This window comes from Bombina bombina, chromosome 2 (genome assembly GCF_027579735.1).
Source record: "Bombina bombina isolate aBomBom1 chromosome 2, aBomBom1.pri, whole genome shotgun sequence".
Taxonomy (NCBI): Eukaryota; Metazoa; Chordata; class Amphibia; order Anura; family Bombinatoridae; genus Bombina; species Bombina bombina.
Window position 1 is genome coordinate 1,199,749,720 of NC_069500.1, and position 22,116 is coordinate 1,199,771,835.

Sequence of the window (22,116 nt, forward strand, 5' to 3'; positions counted from 1 at the left end):
TACGCAGAACTACCTTGTCTGAATGGAAAATCAGATAAGGAGAATCACAATGTAAGACAGATAACTCAGAGACTCTTTGAGCCGAGGAAATAGCCATCAAAAACAGAACTTTCCAAGATAACAGCTTAATATCAATGGAATGAAGGGGTTCAAATGGAACACCTTGAAGAACTTTAAGAACTAAGTTTAAGCTCCATGGCGGAGCAACAGTCTTAAACACAGGCTTAATCCTAGTCAAAGCCTGACAAAAAGCCTGAATGTCTGGAACTTCTGCCAGACGTTTGTGTAAAAGAATAGACGGAGCAGAAATCTGTCCCTTTAACGAACTAGCAGATAAGCCCTTTTCTAAACCCTCTTGTAGAAAAGACAATATCCTAGGAATCCTAACCTTACTCCATGAGTAACTCTTGGATTCGCACCAATATAAATATTTACGCCATATTTTATGGTAAATTTTTCTGGTAACAGGTTTCCGAGCCTGTATTAAGGTATCAATAACCGACTCCGAGAAGCCACGCTTTGATAGGATCAAGCGTTCAATCTCCATGCAGTCAGCCTCAGAGAAATTAGATTTGGATGATTGAAAGGACCCTGAATTAGAAGGTCTTGTCTCAGAGGCAGAGACCATGGTGGACAGGACGACATGTCCACTAGGTCTGCATACCAGGTCCTGCGTGGCCACGCAGGTGCTATCAGAATCACCGATGCTCTCTCTTGTTTGATCTTGGCAATCAGTCGAGGTAGCAGCGGAAATGGTGGAAACACACAAGCCATGTTGAAAACCCAAGGGGCTGCTAGAGCATCTATCAGCGCCGCTCCCGGGTCCCTGGACCTGGATCCGTAACAAGGAAGCTTGGCGTTCTGGCGAGACGCCATGAGATCCAGTTCTGGTTTGCCCCAACGATGAATCAGTTGAGCGAAGACCTCCGGATGAAGTTCCCACTCCCCCGGATGAAAAGTCTGGCGACTTAGAAAGTCCGCCTCCCAGTTCTCCACGCCTGGGATGTAGATCGCTGACAGGTGGCAAGAGTGAGACTCTGCCCAGCGAATTATCTTTGAGACTTCTAACATCGCTAGGGAACTCCTGGTTCCCCCTTGATGGTTGATGTAAGCCACAGTCGTGATGTTGTCCGACTGAAATCTGATGAACCTCAGTGTTGCTAACTGAGGCCAAGCTAGAAGAGCATTGAATATTGCTCTTAACTCCAGAATATTTATAGGGAGGAGTTTCTCCTCCTGAGTCCACGATCCCTGAGCCTTCAGGGAGTTCCAGACTGCGCCCCAACCTAGAAGGCTGGCATCTGTTGTTACAATTGTCCAATCTGGCCTGCGAAAGGTCATCCCTTTGGACAGATGGACCAGAGAAAGCCACCAGAGAAGAGAATCTCTGGTCTCTTGATCCAGATTTAGTAGAGGGGACAAATCTGAGTAATCCCCATTCCACTGACTTAGCATGCATAATTGCAGCGGTCTGAGATGCAGGCGCGCAAATGGTACTATGTCCATTGCCGCTACCATTAAGCCGATTACTTCCATGCACTGAGCTACTGACGGGCGTGGAATGGAATGAAGGACACGGCAAGCATTTAGAAGCTTTGATAACCTGGACTCCGTCAGGTAAATTTTCATCTCTACAGAATCTATAAGAGTCCCTAGAAAGGGAACCCTTGTGAGTGGTAATAGAGAACTCTTTTCCACGTTCACCTTCCACCCATGCGACCTCAGAAATGCCAGAACTATCTCTGTATGAGACATGGCAATTTGAAAACTTGACGCTTGTATCAGAATGTCGTCTAGGTACGGAGCCACCGCTATGCCTCGCGTTCTTAGCACCGCCAGAAGTGAGCCCAGAACCTTTGTAAAAATTCTCGGGGCCGTAGCTAACCCGAAGGGAAGAGCTACAAACTGGTAATGCCTGTCTAGAAAGGCAAATCTTAGGTACCGATAATGATCCTTGTGAATCGGTTTGTGAAGGTAGGCATCCTTTAAGTCCACTGTGGTCATATACTGACCCTCTTGGATCATGGGTAGGATGGTTCGAATAGTTTCCATTTTGAATGAAGGAACTCTTAGGAATTTGTTTAAGATTTTTAGGTCCAAGATTGGTCTGAAGGTTTCCTCTTTCTTGGGAACCACAAACAGATTTGAGTAAAATCCTTGCCCTTGTTCCGTCCGCGGAACTTGGTGGATCACCCCCATTACTATGAGGTCTTGTACACAGCGTAGAAATGCCTTTTTCTTTATTTGGTTTGCTGATAACCTTGAAAGATGAAATCTCCCTTGTGGAGGAGAAGCTTTGAAGTCCAGAAGATAGTCCCTGAGATATAATCTCCAACGCCCAGGGATCCTGGACATCTCTTGCCCACGCCTGGGCGAAGAGAGAAAGTCTGCCCCCCACTAGATCCGTTTCCGGATAGGGGGCCCTCTCTTCATGCTGTCTGAGGGGTAGTAGTAGGTTTTCTGGCCTGCTTGCCCTTGTTCCAGGACTGGTTAGTTTTCCAGGCCTGTCTGTAACGAGCAACAGTTCCTTCCTGTTTTGGAGCGGAGGAAGTTGATGCTGCTCCTGCCTTGAAGTTTCGAAAGGCATGAAAATTAGACTGTTTGGCCTTTGATTTGGCCCTGTCCTGAGGAAGAGTATGACCCTTACCTCCAGTAATGTCAGCGATAATTTCTTTCAAACCGGGCCCGAATAAGGTCTGCCCTTTGAAAGGAATATTAAGCAATTTAGATTTAGAAGTCACGTCAGCTGACCAGGATTTAAGCCATAGCGCTCTGCGCGCCTGGATGGCGAATCCGGAGTTCTTAGCCGTTAGTTTAGTTAAATGTACAATGGCATCAGAAACAAATGCATTAGCTAGCTTAAGTGCTTTAAGCTTGTCCATAATTTCATCCAATGGAGCTGTGCGAATGGCCTCTTCTAGAGACTCAAACCAGAATGCCGCAGCAATCTACATAGAAACAAATTAATGTTAAAGTAAATACATTAAAACAAAATCAAAATTTAATTATATTTATTCAATTTTTGCTAAATCTGTAGGGTCAGATGCTATGTATTTCATTCTAGACCTTTTTTCAAGAACATATATATTTTCACTAATTTTCTTAAATCTTCTCGATTATTCAGACATAGAATTCTGATTTCAAGATACGAAAATTGCAAGCAATCTAGTAAGACACATGATGGCTTTGTAAAAACCATAATTAAAAAATGTTGTTATATTTATTTCCATAGTCGTGAGGTCCAGATCTTTATTGCTATTATTAATATTCATTAGCTACAATTGCATACTATTCACCATTTCATTTCTAGTTGGATTCGGTTGCTTTTATATTCCCATCACCTCTCACATTACTTACATTTTATTCAACACCACACAGCTTCAAACAACACCACACGTCAGTTTTTAATAAACATCTTTCATTCAAATATGCTTTATATGTTCATCCAATCGCATATACTCATAACTGTTAGGAGCAGCTGCAGATATTGTTTTATATTTAGCACTATTCATTTCATTATAACCTGTGATAGATACCTTTTATAATTTAGAAACACCCTAGCAACATTTTAACACATATTGTTAACAACGGTCAGCTCACAGGTTAAGATTTCTCAATCAGTGTTGATAAGATCCACAGGGATTTCTTTGTTACGATTGGTCCACTTTTGAAACTATGACAACTTCCTGTTTTAAACTCACCTGTATTTAAGGTTTCAATGTGTTGTAATAAATTGTATCCATTGTTTTTATGCCTGAGGAAAAGACCAGACATTGGTCTAGAAACGCGTAGCAATTCTTATATGGATTAAAGATTTTAATTTTATCATATGGAAGTTGTCTTACATTTTTATTGATCTAACCTGAAAAGAGTTTTGATTTTAAACAGACGTTTGGTTTACTGCAATCAAGCAACACTGAGATCCACCTGTTTGCAGTTCAGCTGAGGCCACCCAGTGTGCTAACCACTGAGAGTGTTAGTCTGCCTGATAGCACTGGTCATAGAACGGTGCAGAGCCATTTGGTAAGCCTTTTTTAATATTCTGCCTTCTGATTTTACAACAGTATCACGCTATGTGGCGCCCTCTTTTTCACTTATAATTTTCAGAAACCTTCACTCCGAGAACCAGAGGAGCTTTGCCGCCTGCACTTTCATTCCAATTGTTTTGAACTCACTGCCCGATCCCACGGAGACCATATGGTTTGTGCACTAATTTGATTGTTTGGTTCACTAAGCGCACCCCGCTCTGGGTTCCCTTAGGGGTTCCTTGTTTGACATATAGTATCTATCCAGCCTACACATTTTCTCTGGAATTGCAACTGTGTTACAGTCATTCAGAGCCGCTAAAACCTCTCCAAGCAATACACGGAGGTTCTCAAGCTTAAATTTAAAATTAGAGATCTCTGAATCCGGCTTCCCCGGATCAGATCCGTCACCCACAGAATGAAGCTCTCCGTCCTCATGTTCTGCAAACTGTGACGCAGTATCAGACATGGCTCTCATATCACCAGCGCGCTCTGTCCTTATCCCAGAGCTATCGCGCTTGCCTCTTAATTCTGGCAATTTAGATAACACTTCTGTCAGGGTATTATTCATAATAGTAGCCATGTCTTCTAGCGTGATTTGTATGGGCGTCACTGATGTACTTGGCGCCACAATATCACGCACCTCCTGAGCGGGAGGCGAAGGTACTGACACGTGAGGAGAGTTAGTCGGCATAACTTCCCCCTCGTTGTCTGGTGATAATTCCTTTACAGATAAAGACTGACTTTTATTATTTAAAGTGACATCAATACATTTAGTACACATATTTCTATGGGGCTCCACATTGGCCTTTAAACATAGTGAACAAACAGATTCATCTGTGTCAGACATGTTTAAACAGACTAGCAATGAGACTAGCAAGCTTGGAAAATGCTTTAAAATAAATTTACAAGCAATATAAAAAAAACGCTACTGCGCCTTTAAGAAGCACAAAAAAAACAATGAACCAAATCTGTTATAGCAACCAAATTTTCACAGTAAATATATTAGTTTAGCAGAGCATTGCACCCACTAGCAAATGGATGATTAACCCCTTAATACCCAAAAACGGATAATCAATATGCAAATAAACGTTTTTAACACAGTCAAACACACTGTCACAGGTCTGCTGTGACTGATTACCTCCCTCAAAATGACTTTTGAAAACCCCTGAGCTCTCTAGAGACGTCCTGGGTCATGCAGGAAGAAGGAAGACTGTGACTGAATTTTTACTGCGCAAAAAAAAGCGCTAAAATAGGCCCCTCCCACTCATTATTACAGCAGTGGGAAACCTCAGTTAACTGTTTCTATGCAGAAATATAAGTCAGCCATGTGGAAAAATTCATGCCCCTATAAGTTTTATCACCAATGTACCTCACAAAAACGATTAAACATGCCAGTAAACGTTTTCAACATCTCTTTTTAAAGAGTATGTATTGTTATTTATAAGCCTGCTACCAGTCGCTTCTACTGCAGTTAAGGCTCATTACATTACTTTCAGTATTAGCAGCATTTTCTTAGTCAAATTCCATTCCTTAGAAAATTACATTACTGCACATACATTTAAACAGCCTGATACCAGTCGCTACCACTGCATTTAAGGCTGTACTTACATTACTTCGGTATCAGCAGTATTTTCTTAGTCAATTCCATTCCTTAGAAAAATATTTTACTGCACATACCTCATTTGCAGGAGACCCTGCACGCTATTCCCTTTCTGAAGTTACCTCACTCCTCAGAATGTGCGAGAACAGCCAGTGGATCTTAGTTACTTCTGCTAAGATCATAGAAAACGCAGGCAGATTTCTTCTTCTAAATACTGCCTGAGAAAAAAACAGCACACTCCGGTGCCATTTAAAAATAACAAACTTTTGATTGAAGAAATAATTAAGTATAAAAACACCACACTCCTCTCACGACCTCCTACTATGTTGAGGGTTGCAAGAGAATGACTGGGTATGACATGTGAGGGGAGGAGCTATATAGCAGCTCTGCTTGGGTGATCCTCTTGCAACTTCCTGTTGGGAAGGGAATATATCCCATAAGTAATGGATGACCCGTGGACTGAATACACTTAACAAGAGAAAACAAACTATATTATGCATAATAAAATCTCCCCTGTTCAATAGCCCCCTTCCGAGGGTATTACCCTAAATTCTATAAAGATAAAAGGAGCCACACTATGACCCTGTCTTCTTGTGTTATTATATATATATATATATATATATATATATATATATAAAAATATATATGAAACGATCTTACCACAATTAATGACGTGGAACAGGAACACGGCCCTTCAAGTGTGACAGGATAGTAGCATCGCTCCTGACATGGACTTGAGAGAAGAAAAGCAGGCAGCGTAACTGGTCAACGCCAATTGCTAATGGAGCTGTAAAACTGAGTAGGGATGGGTTCGCAGAAAGACTCTCCCTGCATCTCCAGACTCTAACTTTCACCCATGCTCTCATTGAGAGGCTGACAGGGCTACTTGAAACTCCAGTTTCATTTTGAAGAGTACTACACTCCATAAGAGACTACTCCGAATCTTCCGACAATTCTCTACCAACCTCCTGTGACGAAAGGCAAAGAATGGCTGGGGGATGAGGGGAGTTGGGGAGGTATTAAAGCCTTTGGCTGGGATGTCTTTGCCTCCTCCAGGTGGCCAGGTTCATAATTCCCACAAGTAATGAATGAAGCAGTGGACTCTCCACCCATTAAGATGGAAATATATATATATATATATATATATATATACACACTGTATATATACACACACACACACATACATAAATTTACACAGACATTTTTTCTCCCAAAGGACACAATATTGTGAAACTGCATAAATTAAATTTAATTAACACTAAAGCTCCTCTTTCAGCCTTTGGGATTGTTATATTTTATAAAATAAATTGAACTATAAATTCCTGACACTGGTTATAGTCAAGTTAAAATGAGTGTCAATATTTCTGTTTTTTAGCAACACTCAATAGTTATTATCCACCTACAATGCACAAACCCTTTCATAACAAACTTTATCAGCAGACATACACACTTTTATGCAGGGCTCGACAAATAAAGCCACGAACCGAAACATTTGTAGCTTTATGTATGCAGGTATGTAATAATAGCATTTGAGTTTACCATAAAAATTATCTTATAAAGGTATAACCAGTAATAATTTAACATTTTGATTGACACCACACAGAACAATCAAGTGATACACAGTAGATATTCTGATTGCTAGAAATACCTGTAAATTTAAGCTAACTACCTTGACTGCCAAAAGATACAGATTTTTCTCCTTGACTGGCAGAACAATTACAGCAGTGATTACATTTCTGTTGATTATTGACCATTACCTTGCGGTCAGAGAGCCACCCATGCACAATAGGACATATCCATCAAAACTGAATGCAAGGAGAGGAAGCGGAGCCCGACATCTCTCCCATATCCAGAAGGGCATTTTAAAGGGAACCAAAGCCCATTTTGATGGGTGTCATGGGTCTTCAGATTTGTCAAGCCCTGCCTTATTATTTAATAAAAGTCAGCAAAAATAGGTATGATTCAGTTCTTAAGCCATTACTTGCCAATGTAAATAACACTATACAAAATATACCATGATAATCATGTACTTAATCTACTTGGACAATCTACTTTTATGCTTAACTGCCCTAAATCTATACTTCTTAGCTCCTTTACCTAAGGAAGAACAGTATTATGGCTGGAAATGAATGTCTCCTGAACAAACTGAGTTATTGTTTAATAATCTCACAGTAGGCAATATATTACAGAGTATTACACCATGTTTTCACTAAAATTAAATATAATAGAGGATGCATTACATTTAATTTTTAATAAATTTATTTTAAAATGAAAACAATGTAAGGAATAAGATTATCATTATTATTACTAAAATGTATTTATATAATATATGTGCATAATTATAAAAAAATGATGACTTTGATTATATTAATGAGGAAAGTTCATTCCAAAGGTATTATAAATATAAATGAATTAGGTTAAAAAACCCCCCCAAAAACTTTGGAAAGCTGTTAGAATACGCAAATATGCGAAAAAATACACACGTTTGTATATTTTAAAAATTATTTTGATGGTTAATAAAAGTTTAATCAAATTGCAGTTTGCATTAAAAAATAAATAAATTAGTAGACAAAAAAAATTGTGCAAAATAAATTAGTATCTTAATGAAATGGGTTATCAACCTCTTTTGTAAAAGATTGCAAAGCTCCAGCAGCTTCTGACTTTTTTAAACATCGCCCCTGAATGCCAGTGCTGTTATTGTCAAGGTCTTGCATTAGTCTAAAAAACGCCAACTCGTTGAAAAGGACTTCCGAAATTTCAACCAGAAGATCTTCTCCACAGTCCTTTAACTTTTTACTACTAAACTTTGCCAGGGAATCCTATAACAAAAATATACATAAAAAAATAATTAAATACAATTCACTTACTGATTGAAGGTAAAGAAAACAATTTTTTTTTTTTTATTGTTTTTCATTGCGTTCTGAGCAGATAATACAAGAGGCGATTCTGGAGAAATAGGTTGATATTAAGCCATCCATTTGGAGTTAAACTGTTCAAGCAGAAAACTCCACAATAAAGTCAGTCAAGATATTGGCTGACCTACCATACAAAAGAAAAAAAAAATGGGCACCATTGATGTAGAGAGACACAGGACCCCTTTATCTGAGGAGATTCTGATCTTATTTAAATGGCGCTCTAAGATGCAGGTATGAAGTGAAGGCTCCTAAACCGGCACAAATTTCCTCCAGTAGGAGTCTCTGAGTAAGTTTGACTATTAGAGAGCCCAATGCTGTACCTCCCTTCTTTTAAACGAGGGGTCACCTATCGCTCACTAGGTCTCTCCCATAAAATGCAGAAAAGGAAATGAGACCCCTCTTTCCAATGTAATTAGCAGGTGATTGCCATAAACATGGCAAACACTTACATTCACCCATTTTTTTTCCATTTATCTGCATACATGCCAAATTGTTTATATGCTCAGAGACAAGATTCCATGGGCCATGAAACCAAAAAAACAAACAAAAAACATAATTTATGCTTACCTGATAAATTTATTTCTCTTGTAGTGTGTTCAGTCCACGGGTCATCCATTACTTATGGGATATATTCTCCTTCCCAACAGGAAGTTGCAAGAGGATCACCCAAGCAGAGCTGCTATATAGCTCCTCCCCTCACATGTCATATCCAGTCATTCGACCGAAACAAGACGAGAAAGGAGAAACTATAAGGTGCAGTGGTGACTGGAGTTATAATTTTTAAAATTTAGAACCTGCCTTAAAAAAAAGACAGGGCGGGCTGTGGACTGAACACACTACAAGAGAAATAAATTTATCAGCTAAGCATAAATTATGTTTTCTCTTGTTAAGTGTGTTCAGTCCACGGGTCATCCATTACTTATGGGATACCAATACCAAAGCTAAGTACACGGATGATGGGAGGGACAAGGCAGGAACATTAAACAGAAGGAACCACTGCCTGTAGAACCTTTCTCCCAAAACCAGCCTCCGAAGAAGAGAAAGTGTCAAATTTGGAAAATTTGGAAAAAGTATGAAGTGAAGACCAAGTTGCAGCCTTGCAAATCTGTTCAACAGAGGCCTCATTCTTAAAGGCCCAGGTGGAAGCCACAGCTCTAGTGGAACGAGCTGTAATTCTTTCAGGAGGCTGCTGTCCAGCAGTCTCATAGGCTAAACGTATTATGCTACGAAGCCAAAAAGAGAGAGAGGTAGCCAAAGCCTTTAGACCTCTCCTCTGTCCAGAGTAAACGACAAACAGAGAAGAAGTTTGTCTAAAATCTTTAGTTGCCTGTAAGTAGAACTTCAGAGCACGGACCACGTCTAGATTATGCAAAAGACGTTCCTTCTTTGAAGAAGGATTAGGACATAATGATGGAACAACAATCTCTTGATTGATATTCCTGTTATAAACAACCTTAGGTAAAAACCCAGGTTTAGTACGCAGAACTACCTTATCTGAATGAAAGATCAGATAAGGAGAATCACAATGTAAGGCAGATAACTCAGATACTCTTCGAGCCGAGGAAAAAGCCATCAAAAACAAAACTTTCCAAGATAAAAGCTTAATATCAATGGAATGAAGGGGTTCAAACGGAACACCCTGAAGAACTTTAAGAACCAAGTTTAAGCTCCACGGAGGAGCAACAGCTTTAAACAGAGGCTTAATTCTAGCCAGAGCCTGACAAAAGGCCTGGACGTCTGGATGCTCCGCCAGATGTTTGTGTAACAGAATAGACAGAGCTGAAATCTGTCCCTTTAGCGAACTAGCAGATAAACCCTTTTCTAAACCCTCTTGTAGAAAAGCTAATATCCTAGGAATCCTAACCTTACTCCATGAGTAACTCTTGGATTCGCACCAATATAAATATTTACGCCATATCTTATGGTAAATTTTTCTTGTCACAGGTTTCAGAGCCTGTATTAATGTATCAATAACCGAATCCGAAAACCCACGCTTTGATAGAATCAAGCGTTCAATTTCCAGGCAGTCAGCCTCAGAGAAATTAGGTTTGGATGGTTGAAAGGACCCTGAATTAGAAGGTCCTGCCTCAGAGGAAGAGACCATGGTGGACAGGACGACATGTCCACTAGGTCTGCATACCAGGTCCTGCGTGGCCACGCAGGCGCTATCAGAATTACCGATGCCCTCTCCTGTTTGATCCTGGCAATCAGCCGAGGTAGCAACGGAAATGGTGGAAACACATAAGCTATGTTGAAAACCCAAGGGGCTGCTAATGCATCTACCAGCACCGCTCCCGGGTCCCTGGACCTGGATCCGTAACAAGGAAGCTTCGCGTTCTGGCGAGATGCCATGAGATCCAGATCCGGTTTGCCCCAACGACGAATCAGTTGAGCAAATACCTCCGGGTGAAGTTCCCACTCTCCCGGATGAAAAGTCTGGCGACTTAGGAAATCCGCCTCCCAGTTCTCTACGCCTGGGATGTGAATAGCTGACAGGTGGCAAGAGTGAGACTCTGCCCAGCGAATTATCTTCGAGACTTCCAACATCGCTAGGGAACTCCTGGTTCCCCCTTGATGATTGATGTAAGCCACAGTCGTGATATTGTCCGACTGAAATCTGATGAACCTCAGTTTTGCTAACTGAGGCCAAGCCAGAAGAGCATTGAATATTGCTCTTAATTCTAGAATGTTTATTGGGAGGAGTTTCTCCTCCTGAGTCCACGATCCCTGAGCCTTCAGGGAATTCCAGACTGCTCCCCAGCCTAGAAGGCTGGCATCCGTTGTTACAATCGTCCAATCTGGCCTGCGAAAGGTCATTCCTTTGGACAGATGAACCGGTGACAACCACCAGAGAAGCGAATCTCTGGTCTCCTGGTCCAGATTTAGCAAAGGGGACAGATCTGAGTAATCCCCGTTCCATTGACTGAGCATGCATAGTTGCAGCGGTCTGAGATGCAGGCGCGCAAATGGCACTATGTCCATTGCCGCTACCATTAAGCCGATTACCTCCATGCACTGAGCTACCGATGGGCTTGGAATGGAATGAAGGACACGGCAAGCATTGAGAATCTTTGATAACCTGGACTCCGTCAGGTAAATCTTCATCTCTACAGAATCAATAAGAGTCCCTAGAAAAGGAACCCGTGTGAGTGGTAACAGAGAACTGTTTTCCACGTTCACTTTCCACCCATGCGACCTCAGAAATGCTAGAACTATCTCAGTATGAGACTTTGCATTTTGAAAACTTGACGCTTGTATCAGAATGTCGTCTAGGTACGGAGCCACCGCTATGCCTCGTGGTCTTAGTACCGCCAGAAGTGAGCCCAGAACCTTCGTAAAAATTCTCGGGGCCGTGGCTAACCCGAAGGGAAGAGCCACAAACTGGTAATGCCTGTCTAGAAAGGCAAACCTCAGGTACCGATAATGATCTTTGTGAATCGGTATATGAAGGTAAGCATCCTTTAAGTCCACCGTGGTCATATATTGACCCTCTTGGAACATGGGTAGGATGGTTCGAATGGTTTCCATCTTGAACGATGGTACCCTTAGGAATTTGTTTAAGATCTTTAAGTCCAAGATTGGTCTGAAGGTTCCCTCTTTTTTGGGAACCACAAATAGATTTGAGTAAAATCCTTGTCCCTGTTCCGATCGCGGAACTGAGTGGATCACCCCCATGATTAAGAGGTCTTGTACACATTGTAGAAATGCCTCTCTCTTTACTAGGTTTGTCGATAACCTCGAAAGATGGAACCTCCCTTGTGGAGGAGAGGATTTGAAATCTAGAAGGTATCCCTGAGATATAATCTTTAACGTCCAGGGATCCTGCACATCTCTTGCCCAAGCCTGGGCAAAGAGAGAAAGTCTGCCCCCCACTAAATCCGTCTCTGGATAGGGGGCCCTGACTTCATGCTGTCTTAGGGGCGGGAGTAGGCTTTCTGGCCTGCTTGCCCTTGTTCCATGACTGGTTGCCTTTCCAACCTTGTCTGTAACGAGCAGTAGTTCCTTCCTGTTTTGGAGCGGAGGAAGTCGATGATGCTCCTGCCTTGAAGTTACGAAAGGCACGAAAATTAGACTGTTTGGCCCTGTCCTGAGGAAGGGCGTGGCCCTTACCTCCCGTAATGTCAGCAATAATTTCCTTCAAGCCGGGCCCGAATAAGGTCTGCCCTTTGAAAGGAATGTTAAGTAGTTTAGACTTGGAAGTTACATCCTCTGACCAGGATTTAAGCCAGAGCGCTCTGCGCGCCTGTATGGCGAATCCGGAATTTTTAGCCGTAAGTTTGGTTAGATGTACTACGGCATCTGAAACAAACGTATTAGCTTGCTTAAGGGTTCTAACTTTGCTCAAGGCCTCATCCAACGGCTCTGTGCGAATCGCCTCTTCCAGAGACTCAAACCAGAATGCCGCTGCAGCCGTGACAGGCGCAATGCATGCAAGAGGCTGCAATATAAAACCCTGTTGAACAAAAATCTTCTTAAGATAACCCTCTAATTTTTTATCCATTGGATCTGAGAAAGCACAGCTATCCTCCACCGGGATAGTGGTACGCTTGGCTAACGTAGAAACTGCTCCCTCCACCTTAGGGACCGTCTGCCATAAGTCTCGTGTGGTGGCGTCTATAGGGAACATTTTTCTAAATATCGGGGGAGGGGAAAAAGGCACACCGGGTTTATCCCACTCCTTACTGATAATTTCTGTAAGTCTTTTTGGTATAGGAAAAACGTCAGTACACACCGGTACCGCATAGTATCTATCCAACCTACACAATTTCTCTGGAATTGCCACCGTGTCGCAATCATTCAGAGCCGCTAATACCTCCCCTAGTAACACACGGAGGTTCTCAAGCTTAAATTTAAAATTTGAAATTTCTGAATCCGGTCTCCCCGAATCAGAACCGTCACTGACAGAATGAAGCTCACCGTCCTCATGTTCTGCAAGTTGTGACGCAGTATCAGACATGGCTCTCGTGTCATCAGCGTGCTCTGTCCTTAACCCAGAGCTATAGCGTTTGCCCCTTAATTCGGGCATATTATATAATACTTCTTTCATAACATTAGCCATATCATGTAAAGTGATTTGTAAAGGTCTAGATGTACTAGGTGTCTCAATCCCACGCATCTCCCGAGCGGGAGACGCAGGTACTGACACGTGAGGAGAGTTAGGCGGCATAACTTCCCCCTCGTTGTCTGGTGATAGCTTCTTTACCGGTACAGATTGACTTTTATTCAAAGCAATATCAATACAATTGGTACACATCGTTCTATTGGGCTCCACATTGGCTTTTGAACATGACGAACAAACAGTTTCCTCTGAATCAGACATGTTTAAAACAGACTTAGCAATGAAACTAACAAGCTTGGAAATCACTTTCAATAAGTTTTACAAGCAATATAAAAAACGCTGCAGCGCTTCAAATATACAGATATAATTAAACAATTCTTAACAAGAAGTGTACTATTAGCAGAGGATTGCACCCATTAGCAAAAGGATGATTAACCCCTCGATACCCAAAACGGATAAAACAGATATCAATTAAGATTTAACGCTTTTAATCACAGTCAGCACACTGTCACAGATCTGCTGTGACTGATTACCTCCCTCACAAATGAAATTTGCAGACCCCTGAGCTCTCTAGAGACGTCCTGGATCAAGGAGGAAGAAGCAGAAAGACTGTGCAATAATTTTAACTGCGCAACAAGGCGCTAAAACAAGGGCCCTCCCACTCCAATCACAACAGTGGGAGCCCTGATATAACGGTTTCCATGCAGAAAAATATGTTAGCCATGTGGAAAAAATCATGCCCAAAGCGATTTATCACCAAAGTACCTCACAAAAAAACGAATAACATGCCAGTAAACGTTTTATTAAAAAACAACATTTTTCAATGTCATGCAAAGCTATCACTAAGCCTGCTACCAGTCGCTACCACTGCAGAGAAGGCTTAAGTATTATTTCAGTGTTAACAGTATTTTCTCAGTCAAATTCTAGTCCCTAGAATATAACTCGACTGCGCATACATTTATCAGCCTGATACCAGTTGCTACTACTGCATTTAAGGCTGTACTTACATCATACGGTAACAGCAGTATTTTCTTAGTCAATTCCATTCCCAGAAAATAAAGTACCGCACATACCTCATTTGCGGAGGACCCCACATGCTATTCCCAGTCTGAAGTTACCCCACTCCTCAGAATGTCGAGAACAGCCAGTGGATCTTAGTTACGCCTGCTAAGATCATAGATAAAAAACGCAGGCAGTTTCTTCTTCCAAATACTGCCTGAGATAGAAAAACAGCACACTCCGGTGCCATTTAAAATAACAAACTTTTGATTGAAGAATAGTTAATAGTTAAGTAAAAACTCCAGCTCCTCTCGCGACCTCCTTCTTTGTTGAGGGTTGCAAGAGAATGACTGGGTATGACATGTGAGGGGAGGAGCTATATAGCAGCTCTGCTTGGGTGATCCTCTTGCAACTTCCTGTTGGGAAGGAGAATATATCCCATAAGTAATGGATGACCCATGGACTGAACACACTTAACAAGAGAAAAACAGAATTTATGCTTACCTGATAAATTTCTTTCTCTTGTGATGTATCGAGTCCACGGATTCATCCATACTTGTGGGATATTCTCCTTCCCTACAGGAAGTGGCAGAGAGAGCACCCACAGCAGAGCTGTCTATATAGCTCCTCCCTTAGCTCCACCCCCCAGTCATTCGACCGAAGGCTAGGAAGAAAAAGGAGAAACTATAGGGTGCAGTGGTGACTGAAGTTTTTTAAATAAAAATATACTACCTGTCTTAAATAGACAGGGCAGGCCGTGGACTTGATACATCACAAGAGAAAGAAATTTATCAGGTAAGCATAAATTCTGTTTTCTCTTGTAAGATGTATCGAGTCCACGGATTCATCCATACTTGTGGGATACCAATACCAAAGCTTTAGGACACGGATGAAGGGAGGGACAAGACAGGTTCCTTAAACGGAAGGCACCACTGCTTGTAGAACTTTTCTCCCAAAAATAGCCTCCGAAGAAGCAAAAGAATCGAATTTGTAAAATTTGGAAAAAGTATGAAGCGAAGACCAAGTCACCGCCTTACAAATCTGTTCAACAGAAGCCTCATTTTTAAAAGCCCATGTGGAAGCCACTGCTCTAGTAGAATGAGCAGTAATTCTTTCAGGATGCTGCTGGCCAGCAGTCTCATAAGCCATACGAATGATGCTTTGCAGCCAAAAAGAAAGAGAGGTAGCCGTAGCCTTTTGACCTCTCCGCTTACCAGAATAGATAACAAACAATAAAGATGTTTGACGGAAATCTTTGGTTGCTTGTAAGTAGAACTTTAAAGCACGAACCACATAAAGATTGTGCAACAGACGTTCCTTCTTTGAAGAAGGATTAGGACACAGAGAAGGAACAACAATTTTCTGATTGATATTCCTATTAGAAACAACCTTAGGAAGGAATCCTGGTTTGGTACGTAAAAACCACCTTATCTGCATGGAAAATAAGATAAGGTGAGTCACACTGTAAAGCAGATAACTCAGAAACTCTTCGAGCCAAAGAGATAGCTACTAAAAAACAGAATTTATGTTTACCTGATAAATTTCTTTCTCCAACGGTGTGTCCGGTCCACGGCGTCATCCTTACTTGTGGGATATTCTCTTCCCCAACAGGAAATGGCAAAGAGCCCAGCAAAGCTGGTCACATGATCCCTCCTAGGCTCCGCCTACCCCAGTCATTCGACCGACGTTAAGGAGGAATATTTGCATAGGAGAAACCATATGGTACCGTGGTGACTGTAGTTAAAGAAAATAAATTATCAGACCTGATTAAAAAAAAAAAAAAAACCAGGGCGGGCCGTGGACCGGACACACCGTTGGAGAAAGAAATTTATCAGGTAAACATAAATTCTGTTTTCTCCAACATAGGTGTGTCCGGTCCACGGCGTCATCCTTACTTGTGGGAACCAATACCAAAGCTTTAGGACACGGATGAAGGGAGGGAGCAAATCAGGTCACCTAAATGGAAGGCACCACGGCTTGCAAAACCTTTCTCCCAAAAATAGCCTCAGAAGAAGCAAAAGTATCAAACTTGTAAAATTTGGTAAAAGTGTGCAGTGAAGACCAAGTCGCTGCCCTACATATCTGATCAACAGAAGCCTCGTTCTTGAAGGCCCATGTGGAAGCCACAGCCCTAGTGGAATGAGCTGTGATTCTTTCGGGAGGCTGCCGTCCGGCAGTCTCGTAAGCCAATCTGATGATGCTTTTAATCCAAAAAGAGAGAGAGGTAGAAGTTGCTTTTTGACCTCTCCTTTTACCTGAATAAACAACAAACAAGGAAGATGTTTGTCTAAAATCCTTTGTAGCATCTAAATAGAATTTTAGAGCGCGAACAACATCCAAATTGTGCAACAAACGTTCCTTCTTTGAAACTGGTTTTGGACACAGAGAAGGTACGATAATCTCCTGGTTAATGTTTTTGTTAGAAACAACTTTTGGAAGAAAACCAGGTTTAGTACGTAAAACCACCTTATCTGCATGGAACACCAGATAAGGAGGAGAACACTGCAGAGCAGATAATTCTGAGACTCTTCTAGCAGAAGAAATCGCAACTAAAAACAAAACTTTCCAAGATAATAACTTAATATCAACGGAATGTAAGGGTTCAAACGGAACCCCCTGAAGAACAGAAAGAACTAAATTGAGACTCCAAGGAGGAGTCAAAGGTTTGTAAACAGGCTTGATTCTAACCAAAGCCTGAACAAAGGCTTGAACATCTGGCACAGCTGCCAGCTTTTTGTGAAGTAATACCGACAAGGCAGAAATCTGTCCCTTCAGGGAACTAGCAGATAATCCTTTTTCCAATCCTTCTTGAAGGAAGGATAGAATCCTAGGAATCTTAACCTTGTCCCAAGGGAATCCTTTAGATTCACACCAACAGATATATTTTTTCCAAATTTTGTGGTAAATCTTTCTAGTTACAGGCTTTCTGGCCTGAACAAGAGTATCGATAACAGAATCTGAGAATCCTCGCTTCGATAAAATCAAGCGTTCAATCTCCAAGCAGTCAGCTGGAGTGAAACCAGATTCGGATGTTCGAACGGACCCTGAACAAGAAGGTCTCGTCTCAAAGGTAGCTTCCAAGGTGGAGCCGATGACATATTCACCAGATCTGCATACCAAGTCCTGCGTGGCCACGCAGGAGCTATCAAGATCACCGACGCCCTCTCCTGATTGATCCTGGCTACCAGCCTGGGGATGAGAGGAAATGGCGGGAACACATAAGCTAGTTTGAAGGTCCAAGGTGCTACTAGTGCATCCACTAGAGCCGCCTTGGGATCCCTGGATCTGGCCCCGTAGCAAGGAACTTTGAAGTTCTGACGAGAGGCCATCAGATCCATGTCTGGAATGCCCCACAGGTGAGTGACTTGGGCAAAGATTTCCGGATGGAGTTCCCACTCCCCCGGATGCAATGTCTGACGACTCAGAAAATCCGCTTCCCAATTTTCCACTCCTGGGATGTGGATAGCAGACAGGTGGCAGGAGTGAGACTCCGCCCATAGAATGATTTTGGTCACTTCTTCCATCGCTAGGGAACTCCTTGTTCCCCCCTGATGGTTGATGTACGCAACAGTTGTCATGTTGTCTGATTGAAACCGTATGAACTTGGTCCTCGCTAGCCGAGGCCAGGCCTTGAGAGCATTGAATATCGCTCTCAGTTCCAGAATATTTATCGGTAGAAGAGATTCTTCCCGAGACCAAAGACCCTGAGCTTTCAGGGATCCCCAGACCGCGCCCCAGCCCATTAGACTGGCGTCGGTCGTGACAATGACCCACTCTGGTCTGCGGAACGTCATCCCTTGAGACAGATTGTCCAGGGACAGCCACCAACGGAGTGAGTCTCTGGTCCTCTGATTTACTTGTATCTTCGGAGACAAGTCTGTATAGTCCCCATTCCACTGACTGAGCATGCACAGTTGTAATGGTCTTAGATGAATGCGCGCAAAAGGAACTATGTCCATCGCCGCTACCATCAACCCGATCACTTCCATGCACTGAGCAATGGAAGGAAGAGGAACGGAATGAAGTATCCGACAAGAGTCTAGAAGTTTTGTTTTTCTGGCCTCTGTTAGAAAGATCCTCATTTCTAAAGAGTCTATAATTGTTCCCAAGAAGGGAACCCTTGTTGACGGGGATAGAGAACTCTTTTCCACGTTCACTTTCCAGCCGTGAGATCTGAGAAAGGCCAGGACAATGTCCGTATGAGCCTTTGCTTGAGGAAGGGACGACGCTTGAATCAGAATGTCGTCCAGGTAAGGTACTACTGCAATGCCCCTTGGTCTTAGCACCGCTAGAAGGGAGCCTAGTACCTTTGTGAAAATCCTTGGAGCAGTGGCTAATCCGAAAGGAAGCGCCACGAACTGGTAATGTTTGTCCAGGAATGCAAACCTTAGGAACCGATGATGTTCCTTGTGGATAGGAATATGTAGATACGCATCCTTTAAATCCACCGTGGTCATGAATTGACCCTCCTGGATGGAAGGAAGAATAGTTCGAATGGTTTCCATCTTGAAAGATGGAACCTTGAGAAACTTGTTTAAGATCTTGAGATCTAAGATTGGAGTAGCTTGTTCTTGGAAGACGCGTCAGCCGACCAAGATTTCAACCAAAGCGCTCTGCGCGCCACAATAGCAAACCCAGAATTCTTAGCCGCTAACCTAGCCAATTGCAAAGTGGCGTCTAGGGTGAAAGAATTAGCCAATTTGAGAGCATTGATTCTGTCCATAATCTCCTCATAAGGAGGAGAATCACTATCGAGCGCCTTTTCCATTTTACATAGTTTCTCTGGGATGACCAACTTTTCACAATCATCCAGAGTGGATAATACCTCCTTAAGCAGAATGCGGAGATGTTCCAACTTAAATTTAAATGCAATTACATCAGGTTCAGCCTGTTGAGAAATGTTCCCTGAATCAGTAATTTCTCCCTCAGACAAAACCTCCCTGGCCCCCTCAGATTGGGTTAGGGGCCCTTCAGAGATATTAATATCAGCGTCGTCATGCTCTTCAGTAACTAAAACAGAGCAGCCACGCTTACGCTGACAAGGGTTCATTTTGGCTAAAATGTTTTTGACAGAATTATCCATTACAGCCGTTAATTGTTGCATAGTAAGGAGTATTGGCGCGCTAGATGTACTAGGGGCCTCCTGAGTGGGCAAGACTCGTGTAGACGAAGGAGGGAATGATGCAGTACCATGCTTACTCCCCTCACTTGAGGAATCATCTTGGGCATCATTGTCATTATCACATAAATCACATTTATTTAAATGAACAGGAATTCTGGCTTCCCCACATTCAGAACACAGTCTATCTGGTAGTTCAGACATGTTAAACAGGCATAAACTTGATAATAAAGTACAAAAAACGTTTTAAAATAAAACCGTTACTGTCACTTTAAATTTTAAACTGAACACACTTTATTACTGCAATTGCGAAAAAACATGAAGGAATTGTACAAAATTCAGAAAGTCTTTTCTAAGTATCAGAGCTCCTCTCACATGCGACTGCATGCCATGCCTCTCATAAACAAGTGCGCCACACCGGCGCGAAAATGAGGCTCTGCTTATGCTTTGGGAAAGCCCCAGAGAAATAAGGTGTCTAATACAGTGCCTGCCGATATTATAATATCAATAAACCCAGATAAAATGATTCCTCAAAGCTAAATATGTTTTAAAACTGAATCGATTTAGCCCAGAAAAGTCTACAAACTTAATAAGCCCTTGTGAAGCCCTTAATTACCATCGTAATAAACATGGCTTACCGGATCCCATAGGGAAAAATGACAGCTTCCAGCATTACATCGTCTTGTTAGAATGTGTCATACCTCAAGCAGCAAGAGACTGCACACTGTTCCCCCAACTGAAGTTAATTGCTCTCAACAGTCCTGTGTGGAACAGCCATGGATTTTAGTTACGGTGCTAAAATCATTTTCCTCATACAAACAGAAATCTTCATCTCTTTTCTGTTTCTGAGTAAATAGTACATACCAGCACTATTTTAAAATAACAAACTCTTGATTGAATAATAAAAACTACAGTAAAACACTAAAAAACTCTAAGCCATCTCCGTGGAGATGTTGCCTGTACAACGGCAAAGAGAATGACTGGGGTAGGCGGAGCCTAGGAGGGATCATGTGACCAGCTTTGCTGGGCTCTTTGCCATTTCCTGTTGGGGAAGAGAATATCCCACAAGTAAGGATGACGCCGTGGACCGGACACACCTATGTTGGAGAAACAAAACTTTCCAAGATAGAAGCTTAATATCTATGAAATGCATAGGTTCAAACGGAACCCCTTCAAGAACTTTAAGAACTAAGTTTAGGCTCCATGGCGGAGCAAAAGGTTTAAATACAGGCTTGATCCTGACTAAGGCCTGACTAAACGCTTGAACGTCTGGGACATCTGCCAGACGTTTGTGTAAAAGAATAGACAAAGCAAATATTTGTCCCTTTAAGGAACTAGCTGATAATCCATTCTCCAATCCTTCTTGGAGAAAAGACAAAATTCTAGGAATCCTAATCTTACTCCATGAGTAACCCTTGGATTCACACCAACAAAGATATTTGCGCCAAATCTTATGATAGATTTTCCTGGTGACAGGCTTTCTAGCCTGAATCAGGGTATTAATGACCGACTCAGAGAAACCACGCTTTGATAGAATCAGGCGTTCAATCTCCAAGCAGTCAGACGCAGAGAAATTAGATTTGGATGCTTGAACGGACCTTGGATTAGACGGTCCTGCCTCATTGGCAGAGTCCACGGTGGAACTGATGACATGTCCACCAGGTCTGCATACCAAGTCCTGCGTTGCCACGCAGGCGCTATCAGAATCACCGAAGCTCTCTCCTGCTTGATTCTGCCAACCAGACGTGGGAGGAGAGGAAACGGTGGAAATACATAAGCCAGATTGAAGGACCAGGGCACTGCTAGAGCATCTATAAGTACCGTCTGGGGATCCCGGGACCTGGACCCGTAACGCGGAAGTTTGGCGTTCTGTCGGGACGCCATCAGATCCAATTCTGGTGTGCCCCATAGCTGAATCAGCTGGGCAAATACCTCCGGATGGAGCTCCCACTCCCCCCGGATGAAAAGTCTGATGACTTAGGAAATGCGCCTCCCAGTTCTCTACCCCTGGGATATGGATTCCTGAGAGATGGCAAGAGTGATCCTCCGCCCATCGCATAATTTTGGTTACCTCCATCATCGCTAGAGAACTCTGTGTTCCTCCTTGATGATTGATATAGGCTACAGTCGTGATGTTGTCTGACTGAAATCTGATGAATTTGGCCGCAGCTAGCTGAGGCCACGCCTGAAGTGCATTGAATATCGCTCTCAGTACTAGAATGTTTATCAGGAGGAGAGATTCCTCCAGAGACCTTAAGCCCTGTGCTTTCAGGGATTTCCAGACTGCACCCCAGCCTAGCAGGCTGGCATCTGTCATTACTATGAGCCACTCTGGCCTGCGGAAACATATTCCCTGAGAAAGGTGGTCCTAGGAAAACCACCAGAGAAGAGAATCT

General features: G+C 42.5%; 1 protein-coding gene across 1 annotated transcript in view; it reads right to left on the minus strand.

The window, feature by feature from the left end:
- Positions 1-22,116, minus strand: part of PCM1 (pericentriolar material 1) — a 1,063,655-nt gene that overhangs the window by 67,740 nt on the left and 973,799 nt on the right. The window contains exon 22 of the mRNA XM_053700258.1: positions 8,250-8,447. Within this exon, the coding sequence (XP_053556233.1) occupies positions 8,250-8,447 (198 nt within the window). The remainder of the gene's footprint in view (positions 1-8,249; positions 8,448-22,116) is intronic.